Genomic DNA, 12331 nt, shown 5'->3' on the forward strand with positions numbered 1-12331 from the left:
ATTTATATTTCTCGTGAGAAAACAGAAAAGGCGAAGTTATTTAGAAAAGGCTGAAATTATAAATAATTGGTTAATTTAAATAACAATAACAGTACAAAGTTATTAAAGTTCTAGTGTTTGAATATTTTCTGTAATATTTTTGCATTACAAGTGTGCTCCGCTTTACGAAACCAGAGCTTCTTGTGAAACCTTTCATAAACCAAAATAGTGTAAAATGAAGAAGCAATTCTTATTACTTTATTTGGAAAAGGCCGCTGCCAGATTTGCCCAAGAAGTTTATCAGATCCTAGCATAGATCTCTTAAAATCTAAATAACGCTAAAAGAGCATACAGTCTCACCTTCCGAAATTGAAAAAATTGGCCAACTCATTAGAAAACCTATAAAGAGTAGTAGTGATAATGATGCGTTGAGCCCTCTGAGTTTGAGTATTTGTAGGTACGAAGCTTGAAATTTTATCGTTATCTATGAGATTATGGTGGTTTTCTTTAAAAGTATTCTTGGCTGCTGAGACAGGCCTTTTTTTTTCTTCTGTCGTAAAGCTAATTCTTTGCAGATAATCAAACGATCTTTCACAAAATTTAAATTCATTATTGTATTATAATTATTATTCATATTTTTATAAAATTACGGCATAAAACTGATGCTGAACCATACTTTCACTCTTCAACCTTTCTTTACAAAAGCAAAAAATAGTCTTCTGATCTCTTTTGTCATCAAATAAACTACTGATTACTTCCAAAAGCTAATTTTCGTTAGCGGAAGACACTTGTAATTTGCATATTTTCAACGATAAATTTGTGATAATCTTGACTGAAGTAATTTTTTAACTAAAGTTTCTTTTAAAGCTGTGGCATTGGCTTCGACTGCAAGGAGACCTGCAGCTCCAGCAGTGGCTGATTCTAAAATGGGAATTGAAGTTACCAAATCAGTAGTCGATGTAAGAAATTACTTCCCAGAAACGTGGTTATTCGAGATGGAAATGACTGGGTGAGTTACAATTAATTAATAGGTTTATAATACTAACTATATATAATTAATAGAAATACAGAAGATTAGTGCATTCATATAATTAATAGGAATACAGAAGATTTGTGAATTTATATCATTAACAGGAATACATAAAATTAGTTAATTTATATAATTAATAGGAATACAGAAGATCATTGAAACAAATGGCAGCCATTTCAGAATAAAATTTTAATAGTAAATGTACGTATTTAGTTTTAAATCCTCTACCAGCGGCCGAGTGTTCTAAATACTGGGAGTCTGACCGGGTTCAATTCCAGAAGAAATGGCTGGCTGCGTGATTGGTTTGGGATTTTCCTCATGTATGACGTGCCTGTACGAGCCAGTTTCTCTCGGAACGTCCTCCAGGAAGGCAGCCCTCGTATGCTTTGCCATATTCAAATAACCTAACCAAATTTAGTCTTAACTATGTATCTGAAATCTCATTTAACCGACGGATATTTTCAAAGAAATTTGTTTAACGACACTTTCATTGCCTTTGGCTTTGGAACATTTGAATATGAAACACCTTATGTTATTGTAACTGAAAATAGCACTATTAAACATTACAAAAGTTGTCTAAAGGTTATAAGGTAATATCATTATTTGCTGTCAGTAATTCGAAGTAAAATAATTGATTTTATGTAATCAAAGAATACTGAAGAAATCTTAATAATTAATAAATATAATTGAAAATAACTGAAACTGATTTATTCAAACCATTCATTATAAAATAGAGAATTGGGTGTTAGGTTATTATCATTTATCCTTCCTTATTTTAATTTTTAAGAAGCAAACTTGAATATATGATATATCAAATATATTAAATGATGCGATACTTTGTAAATGAAATTTTTAATAATTTGATCATTTTTATCGCCATTTCTGTATCATGATCACTGATAAAATTACTTTTCCTATATTTTAAAACTGTATTTTCGCAGACCTGATGGGGAATACTTAGACAAACAGAAATTACCACACACGATTACGGAATGGATTGGCAATGCTGTGTGCATCAATGAAGAGGAAGGTTTAGGCATATCCAACACGAAGTCTATCAAAGCTTTCCAAGCTTTCTTCCTGTCATTTACACTCCCGTATTCGGTAATCAGAGGAGAAAAGTTCTGGATAACAATTTCTGTCTTCAATTATGTACAAGATGCCTTGCCTGTAAGTATCTTTTTTGTACTAACTATAACAAACATTGCTCTTTCATATTGTAAAGTATACCAGACTCTCGTATTATAAACAAAATAGTTTTTAATCAAATGGCTGAGCACTTTCAGTATTCGTCGAGAATGCCCGAAGCCGTTGATCACTTAGCCGTTTCATCTATAATAAATATTGTTGCCCAGAGTGCATCACTGGGGGCGCCTAATATTACGCCGGTGAAAAGGGGAAGAAAATTCCCACGTAAGTTTTAGACCCACACCCTGGGTTTTGAATAGCCAGTTCAGCTTCCACTATTATGCTGACTACTAGATCCTCCCAGGGCGACTTCAGAATTTTTTTATTTCTTTTAGCATTTGATTTGTCAAATATCTAATTCTTCCATTTTTTTTTTCTGTGAACAACATTTCAGTCTCTATTTTTGTTCCTTACAAACCCATGTTGTGCTTAAATTTCTGGGTCTAACATTAAGATCGTGTCTTGAATTTTTGAGTAATGGCATTTATGTCAAATAGAAATCTGATTTAGAAACGGTCAATTTCTATACACAGTACAGTTTAAGGGAGCTTTTGTAGCCGCCACATGCTCCACCATGTTTCGCTTCACCAATATTTACGTAATGTGTTAGAATAATAAACCCGCATTTTTATCAAAGTAATGGCAATTGACATTACAAATTTAAGAACATCAAAATGCTATTTTAAATGCAATTTTCCTTAAAGGATTTATGTCCTTAAGTTTTTGTGGCCTGAAATGTAGTGCAAATTAATGCGAGTTCTGAAAGTTTCCATGCAAATCAAGCTCATCGAATTTTAGACATATTGCAATATTTTCGTCTAATCCTTGAAATGGTTCTGCAATAGTATCGATAATTCTTTATAATGGTTCCATCACCATAATTAAGGAATGGTCAGAAATTTGGAACCTTTCCTTTAAAGAAATTTTCTTTAGTGCGAATCAGTTTAGAACTAAAAGGCAGGCGTGAATTAACTCCCCGTTGAAAATTTTTTTATAACTTTTTTCACACTAAATCAGTTTTCATAAAACAAAACGCATTTTGTTCCCTACATTGATAGAATTATTATATATTGCTAAAATTCCATAAAACACAACCATTATTCACTAGTTTTCGTAAACGATTGAGGTTGTTTGCTACAAAGTGCTGCAGAAACTTCAGCGGTATGTTTGCAAAAAGTAGGAGAAATCGCTCCTCCAATTCATTAAGAGTTTTGGGGGCGAAAAAACTGCTCTTTCGCCTACTCCGGAAGAAGTAGCAGGACGTTAGGTCAGGACTTCTTACTGGTGTTCAAGGGGAGGTCATGACATCCCGACCAGCGTCCTGGAAACCTGATGTCGAACCCCATACGTACAGGACGTGCGAAATGAGTCTGGGCCACATCTTGCATAACGATTATGGCGCTATAATTGTCCCACGTGAATACACTATTGTGAACATAATTGTGCAGCACAGCAAGGTACCGTTCTGCATTCATTGCACCCCGAATGACGTATGGCCCCTCAATTTTCGTGGATGTCATGCCGCACCATAATGTGACTTTTGGGCAATGCTGACTTTTTTCCCTGAGGACTTCGAGAGAACGTTTCCTGAAAGACTTGCACAGTTCCTTATGGTATTTGGACCAAGGCACGAGGTCTTTCACACTTCGCCACCATTTCTGTATTTGAACTACGGACTGCCGTACGTACTACCAGGTTGCCAGCTGAGCCCGTTTACGCAATAACAGAAATTGTGCAATGGCCCGCCACAGATACCTGCAGTGATATAAATGAGAATATAGTAAATATAGTAAATTCTACTACTGTAAGGAACAAAATACTTTTTATTTCATGAAAATTGGCTAAATATTACAAAAACTTATAAAGAGTTTTCAGCAGGGAGTTATCCCTCGCCTACCTTATTTAATGAATTCTCTTATTTCTGAACCACTCAGAGCTCCAAATACTTTTATCTTCTTGAAAGGCGGCCGCCTTAAAAAGGTCATATGCAATACATTTTTTCATGCGCTTGGGAAATATTGGTCACTGTAATAGGTGGTCATCTTAGGAAAATATCACCTAGAGATGATTTACTGCGTATACGAGGTGTGCTGACATATAAAACGAAATTACCATTTCCATCGACCTTTTTCTTCTCAGAGGATAAATTATATGATTTCCCAAGCGATTATTTAAAACGAAATATAGGAAAGGTTGGAAGAATATTAAATGATTTGCAAATGAGATCTCAGAATACGATGTTTAAGCACAATGTTCTTGGTACTAATGTGTAACGTGAATATGAGCCAGTTTATAAATTCATCCACAAAATCGTATTTCTGTTAGGCAGATAAACTTGGAGTGCTTTGCCTATAATTAAAATTATCCTAATATGTTATCAATACTATTTGTGCTTGAAATTTAATGAATGTCAGATCATCCAGCTCACACTTCTTGGTGTGTCTGAGTGATAATGTGTATTCGCACCGGCGACTCTGCTTGGAGTGGTGTGATGTGACTTTTCAAATCTTTCTGTGGGCTTTACAATCAAGCGTCTCCTGACTAAAATGGAAAGTAAGAATATGGACTAGACGTGTAGTGTGGCCTTAGAGAAGACCCACGGATTCTGTACTAATCTTACTTTGCTTCATCAAATTGAGAATCAGTATAGAAATTAAGAGTAAAACAAATGGTACATTCAAAGTAATCTGCTTTAGAAATTATGTATACGTAAAGATCGTAGTTTGTAGTCCAAAAACCGGATGATATGAAACTACGCAAGTAACACTAGTTTAATTTTATCTGTAAAAAAGTACAACTGAAAGACAGCATAATTTTAACCATACTTTTAAAAAGAAATTTCGTAAAGAAAGCATACATAATGGGATTTTATTTACATTTACATACCCTCATATACCGTCATATGCATTTACTTTTTATGCACTATCTGTTACGTTTCCATTAAATTTCATTTCAAGACGGGTGTTTTTATTATGCACATTTAATTCTCGCACCGATATCATTATAAAGAAAGCGATTCTACTTGTAAGTGTGCAGAATCGGCGCTAGGATTTTTACCGGCAGGGCCAATATCTGTAGCTTCGAATCTCTGCTTCCCGGTGCCTCCAAAATTTTTTTGCTCCTCAGCGCAGCTGCACTGATCTATTCTGATTGACGCCGACCTCATTATTTGTTTCTTATTTCTTGCAGGTAACCGTTTCTTTGGATAAGAGTGATGATTATGTTGTAATTAGTGATTCAGTTGATGGTGACGTCTGTGTGCAACCAGGAGACAGTGAAAACTTAAGGCTCCAGTTAAAAGCTACCACTTTGGGAACACTTAATATCACCGTCCGAGCACAGACAGCTGAATCTAGTGATATATGTGGCAGCTCAAGTGTATCTGATGCTGTAGCTAAGGATGGAGTTACTAATTCTCTCATAGTGCAGGTAAGCAGACTCCTTAAATAATGCAGTCTTAAACTATTATCTGTTTTTGAAATTGATTAAGAAGTACATTTTTTACCTGTGTCATCTGATAATGCTGTACAATTTTACCATAACTTTTAAAAATCAAAAATAGATCATTTAATATTCTAGACTTATTATAACTATAAGTTCATAACTTCTAAAACAACAATGTAATGAAATATAGATTGTTTTTAGCTGTAGGCAGAATCTTAATATAATAAATCGATAAATAGATATAGGGATTTAAACTTATAATAAAACGAGAATATGTAAACTTTAATAACAAGACATGTATAGCTTCACGTATATTTAGATAAGCAACTATAATCAACTATAATGCCGTGAGGTCATATGAAAGAAGATATATTGGCATTGCTTATTTTACCCCTTGCAAAAGGAAGAAAAGAATGTCAAAATACATTATATAAAAAAAGAGTTTTGCTTTAGCATTAAACATTTAAAAAATTTTCATTTATAGTTATTGTTTTATCTATAAATATATTAATATAAACGGATGTGCAGTATGTCCGCTCTTCAATTTGATTGCTCTAAAATATTAAATTAGACGCTAAAACGTTTGTAGTCCTATGCAGTAAGAGTTTAATTCCTCTTGTATGTGATAAAACTGAAAAAAAGTATAAGCCTTCTTCTAGATCTAAGTTAAAATAAAGAGATGAATAACGATTACTTTAGATCAGGGGCTCTCAACCGGTGGTACGCAAGAGAAAAATAGGTTGTACGCAAAGAAACAAAACATTTTCAACTATTAAAGAGGACGGATGTCAAGCTACCTGCGCCATCTATTGATAAAATAATTAAAATAACTTGGAAGTTAATAAATGGAATAATTTCCTTCACAGCTGAGGGTAACTGGGATCGTTAACTAGAACTGAAAGACTTTTATAAATTTGAAACACCTCTAGAAAATACAATTTGTCAACGGAAGGTACTTTTTGAATAATTTTGTCTGCAGAAAAAACGGAAAATGTAATTTTTTCAGAGTGAGCTAGCGCTTTCACGTTTTAGGAGATTATAAGATTTCTGTTGGAATTCCTTTCTTTAAATTGATTAGCGATAAAATTGGACACATTTTACAGAAATTCAACTGTTTAATAGTTTTTTTCCTTTTATCAATAAAATTCGCATTTCCATTCTTAGAGACCTCATTTTTCCTGAATTCTGTTATAGTATTTAATGATTTAAAATAACTCTTAGTTTTTAAGAATCCATTTATTCTTTCAGGCTGAAGGTTGGCCAGTAGTAGACGTTGTAACCAGTTTATTCTGCCCCAAAGGTAATACATTCAATTATTTTTCATTGAACATAATTAATATTTTTCTCTTTTCTCATGTCATTGCTACGAGATTTTATATAAGCGATTTTTGGTATAAGAAAATTGGAGGAGAGTGAAAATTCATTTCATGTAATCGAAATAGGCCCTAAATAGATAAAAACTTTAGGATTATATGGATGTATGAAATCTTTTAAGATCCTGTTTCATGGTGCTGGAGGTGGGTGGTTTTTTCCGCGTGTTTAAAATGTTTGAACGCTTGGAGGCTGGAATTATGATTCTGGCTGAACATCTGTCGATTAATTTTATTTTCTTATTGATTGACAGATCCGTAACAAAATGTTGTTACGAAGCTTGTCTTAAACGGCAAAGGGAACATAACAAAATTGTAATCTGAGTAAATAAAATGCAATGATATGAGAGTTTCTTAACATATAAATATTATAGATGTGGTTCGGTTTATGTTATCAAAACCGTTTTGAAAAAGGTTAAAAAAATTAAATAGTAATCTGAAAAAAATTTAATAGAATGTTTTATAAAATGTATCTGTTATGACAGCGTTTGCTTTTGGATAAAATTTGGGAGTAGAGAATCATATCTCAATGAGATAATAAATTTTGAAAAAGATGAATTCGATTTTAAATGAGGCAAAAAGCAATTTGAAGCATAAATTTTTATTATGTCTTATGCCATTTTTATACAAAATGTAAATTAGAAAAGAAGTAAAGGTTACTCAAGAATACTTTGAAAGATATTTAAAGAAATTGCTGTGTATGGAAAAAAATAAAGATTTAAGAATAGTTCATTGTTTCGATAATTTTTTGTGCTCGAATTTAAGAATACAAAACGAAAGAAAGAGAAAAATACTCAAAAATGTAAATTCTCTTATTCTTTTTACGCAGATGGAGAAGATGGAGTATTTGTAGAATCGTATGATCTAAACTTACCTGAAAATGTTGTTCCTGATTCTGCAAGAGGATACCTTGATGTAACGGGTAAGTTTTTTTCGTTTTGCACAACACAGAATTTCTTCCAATGTTTACATACATTCAAAGTTTATCTGTGAATATAATTTTTATATATGATTGTTTTGAATTAAAGTTGCTAAGATTAGAAGTATACGTTGATATCTAAAAGAAATTTTGTAGTAAAAAATAAAATTGCCTTTTAAAATAAACTAGGATAATGGTCTGTTTTCTAATACGGTGTTTGTACTCGTGGCTTGTATAATATTAATTGATTTTTCAATCATTTTTCTTTGATTTTAACTCATTTTCTAACAAACTACTTGTTTTAAAAAGCTTATATGAAATTTCTAAGTATATGTAGAGTCAACTGACATAAACAAGATCAGAAAAATATCAGCTATTAAACACTATTATATTACAGTTTTCCTGTTTTTAGTTGTAATTTTGAGCGCATCGAATCGTTTCATACAGTGGTTGGAAGTTTCAAAAAAGTCCATCCCCACCCGTCACTGAATTTTCTATATAAGAAAGCACAGACACTATTGTGGCAGTCTTAGTTGAATTAATTAATTCTTCAGCGAAGGAACGAACATTTTTCAATACGGGAGTTTATGTCCCTCGTCTTCCCGCATATTTTTAATATATGCTTAGAGTTCTTTTACTATAAAAATTACTGAATCATATTCTTAAAATTAGAAGAAGGAAAAATAGTACGAAATTTTTGCCTGTTTTCTTTGAGGATCTCTTGGCAACATATTCAGTGATACTACAGTTGTTCTGCTACCATTTGCATATTCAGATATGCCGTTCCCGTTACGCAAAAATTCGATATTTCAAACCAACCAATAGATTATTCATCTTAGAAAATATGCAGAAATCTTGAGAAAAAGCTTAATACACTACAAAACATATACAATATGTTGAAAGTACAATATGCTGAAATATTTGCTGCAAAAATGGTATTTTATTATTATTCATCTTAGAGAACATGCACAAATTTTGAGAAAAAGTGCAGTACAATATGCTGAAATATCTGTTGCAAAAATGGTATTTTATTGCTACGTTCTAAGAAGAATTCAAGATAATCCACAATTTCATTATTGGATTATACTGTAGTTCACTCTTGTATTATGTCTTTTGATGATTTTTGAAATGGGGTAATTTTTATTTTTCAGTACTTCGCCTTTGTTAGCAATTTCTTGAACTTTTTTCCCTAAATTTATGTATAAGAACATAAGTCATCAAATTTGGAATTCTATTAATAATCAGATCATTGTGGAATTAATAAAAGTATAATAACAGTTGTTGTCTAAATATTATTTTATTGTACTCCTCATTTTCTGTATGTTTGTAGAAGAAAAATAAGAAAACAATCTACATAGTTCATATTCAGATATATTCGTTTATATTTATTCCTTCTAAAATTAAAATATATAAAATTATTAGTTTAAATACTGCAAATTAAAATTTTGAGTACAGAAATGGAAGCTATTGCAAATTTGTCCATTTTAACTTAGAACAACACAATATAAAAATTAGACTGTAAATTTAGAAGCAGTACTATGTAAATTATGAGGTACTTATTAATTATATCAACAGTCTGCTAAACCAAGAAATCTACTATAAACGAGAGCAGACTACTTGCGTTGAAACAACAGATATTGGTCTGTGTTATTTATTTTCCCCAAAGACAATGCGAGAATATTGCTAACCTAATTTGTCACTTCTTCTAAACTTTCATTCTTGGTAATGTATTACTTCAAAACAATTTTTATAAATGAAGAATTTATCTTCGATGTCTTTTGCTTATTCAGTGTCTTATATATTTCGTTAAAGACATCTTTATATTTTTTAATTAGTTTATAGTTGTTGATAGCTGATATAGCAGGGAATGGTGCCAGTGCTTTAGCGTGGGGTCAACAGGTGCTGTCCTTCGATTGCGACTTTCTGTAAGTTGAACATTTCTTCAAGATTCGATACTTCTCCAGCATTAATTATTGAACTGATCTGTGAGAATGAACTCAAAGTATATGTGAGGTTCTTGTACTTATCACGATACAATGCTTGCTGTGATGAGTGTTTGTATGGAATGCATAAGAGATCTTGTAATTGGAGGGTAATGATTTATGGGAAAAGAACTAGAGGGGGTACTGATGACGAAATGAAGTTTTCCTTCAAGTGAAAAATTTCTTCATCGGAGACGTCATAAATTTGCTGAACAATAACCAAAGTATGTAAAAGAACTAAGTACATGGATTGTACCTATAAGCAATGAATGGCTAGGTATGATGAACATGCAGTTAAAAAAATAAATCTGGGCTTATGAATGGACAACCGGTGACAGCGCCATCAGCGGCAGAGCTTGCGATGTCAGTTGCATCAGACAACAACAGCACCTCGGCACCAGAATGGTACCGTGGGCCCCAGAAAAACGTCGCTACTCTGAATAGCTAGTGTAGGGGGCCTATACCTACTCACTCTGGGTAAATAAAAGGTGGCCCCTGCACTTAACCTAAATTTGCAACCAAATTAATTATTTTGATGATATTTCTTCTATGTTCTTTCCTTTTTATAAGGAAGACTATATATTTTGGGTTTATTTGTGATGGATGATGAATGTGGAAATCTTTCATTGTTGGGCATTTGAATAGATAATGCGGACCATTTCCTAACTCACCGCAGATACAGGTATCAGTTGTTGAAATGCTTCTGTAATAAACATAGGAAAGGGACCATTACCAAATAGAATCCAATTTATTAATGGAATAGCTATAAGTCTATCTGTATCACAGTTTGGAAATATGTTGAAAGGTCTTCCTTTCCTTTTGTACGATATCCCATTCCTGTTGTCATTTTGTCATGGCTATTTATTACAGATTGGAAGTGAGAAGATTTCTTCGCTAAGGTAAGTATAGTAGGTCGCTGTTTATTGTTGCAGTGTCTTGTGCAGCTTCTTTCGCAGATCTATCTTCGTGTTCGTTTCCATCATTTCCTTCGTGACTATGAATAATATTATGAATCCATGAAATAATATTATGCTGTACTTTGCATTTACTTAATAATTGTTGAATTTTATTCACTAACAGACAAGTATGTTACGTATTTTTAAAAGCACGTATTGCTGATGTTTTAATTAGGATTTAGGAACGGGAAGACGGGCACCACACCTTTACCATTTGCTTAATTGGTTTAGCGCCGTCTCCGTACTACATTTATTGATATTAACAAAATAGATACCTAATTTGAAATGAATACATAATTTAGAACGAATACATAATTTGGAATGATACATAGTTTGGAATGTAATACAAAAATTTGGAGCATAATGTATAAAATAGCATAATAATAAATGCACAGAATTTTGAATGTAATACAAAAATTTTAAACACAATATATGACATAACTCCTAAAAATATGTACGAAATTGTGAACGTAATATGCAACGAAAAGAAATAGTAGTAATGAAGAGTAGTTTATAGTTCCAACACAGTCCATAGTTCAAAGTCTATATTCAAAATCAACATGTCAAAGATGTCTTAATTATGTTAACCGGTTGATGCTAATACCTTTTTTAACTGTAACATCTTTTATCTTGTTTGCATACAGGTAATTTTATGGGCCCATCTATGGACAACTTAGAAAACCTTGTTGTTCTTCCTACTGGATGTGGAGAGCAAAACATGGTCAAGTTCACGCCGAATTTAGTTGTTCTAGATTACCTGTCTGGGATTGGAGAACTCAACGATAAAATAAAAAACAGAGCTATTCGGAACCTAAACTTAGGTAAGATATATTTTATTTTCATTAGTTTTGCAAATCTTTTATTTTGGTCTTTTTTGTACACTGTGAACGAAGGTTTATAATGTAATAGAAGCAGAACGCATTAACTGTGTTTAAAACTTTTCATTTTAAATCTTGATTCTGGCAACAAAATCTCACTATAATTACTCAAGACTTATCTTAATTCAAACCAAAGATATGAAAGATTTAGTTCTTTAGCTATATAATTCGGACTGTAATACAATATGAACATAAAAGGTGCATAGTATAACATGCAAAATTTAATTGCAAGGTCTGATTCTTCGTCAGATTTTTTTCATAGCTTTCTTGTAATCCAATTAGACAACTTATATTAATCATGACTAACTCAATTATCTGAACATAATACTTGCTAGATCACCTGAACATCTTTTAAGAATATCTTAATCGGACGGATCTGCGTAAATAAACTTAAGACACTTAAAAATTTTTTATACCAGTTTAATAAGGGTTATATTTGCCTATGCATCAGCATGTATGAATTAATCGCTATTAAAAAATAGCCATTTGGAAAAACAAAAATACGTGAATGGGACGGAAAGTATGAGAAATTGCAGAAAAGGAGCTGATTAATAGACATAACTGACTAAACAGTAACAAAAGGAA

General features: G+C 32.3%; 1 protein-coding gene across 2 annotated transcripts in view; it reads left to right on the forward strand.

Annotated features, from left to right (window-relative positions):
• The window catches only part of LOC118182138 (ovostatin-like), a 125036-nt gene that overhangs the window by 93381 nt on the left and 19324 nt on the right, over positions 1–12331 (forward strand). The window contains exons 20-25 of one of the 2 annotated variants that reach the window (XM_035351441.2): positions 835–988; positions 1951–2179; positions 5387–5626; positions 6890–6941; positions 7841–7933; positions 11513–11689. In XM_035351441.2, coding sequence (XP_035207332.1) covers positions 835–988; positions 1951–2179; positions 5387–5626; positions 6890–6941; positions 7841–7933; positions 11513–11689 — 945 coding nt within the window. The remainder of the gene's footprint in view (positions 1–834; positions 989–1950; positions 2180–5386; positions 5627–6889; positions 6942–7840; positions 7934–11512; positions 11690–12331) is intronic. The other variant, XM_035351442.2, reaches the window with a different exon arrangement.

Source organism: Stegodyphus dumicola, chromosome 2 (genome assembly GCF_044657685.1).
Source record: "Stegodyphus dumicola isolate Sdum_Otavi_A_Nest chromosome 2, ASM4465768v1".
NCBI classification, from domain to species: domain Eukaryota; kingdom Metazoa; phylum Arthropoda; class Arachnida; order Araneae; family Eresidae; genus Stegodyphus; species Stegodyphus dumicola.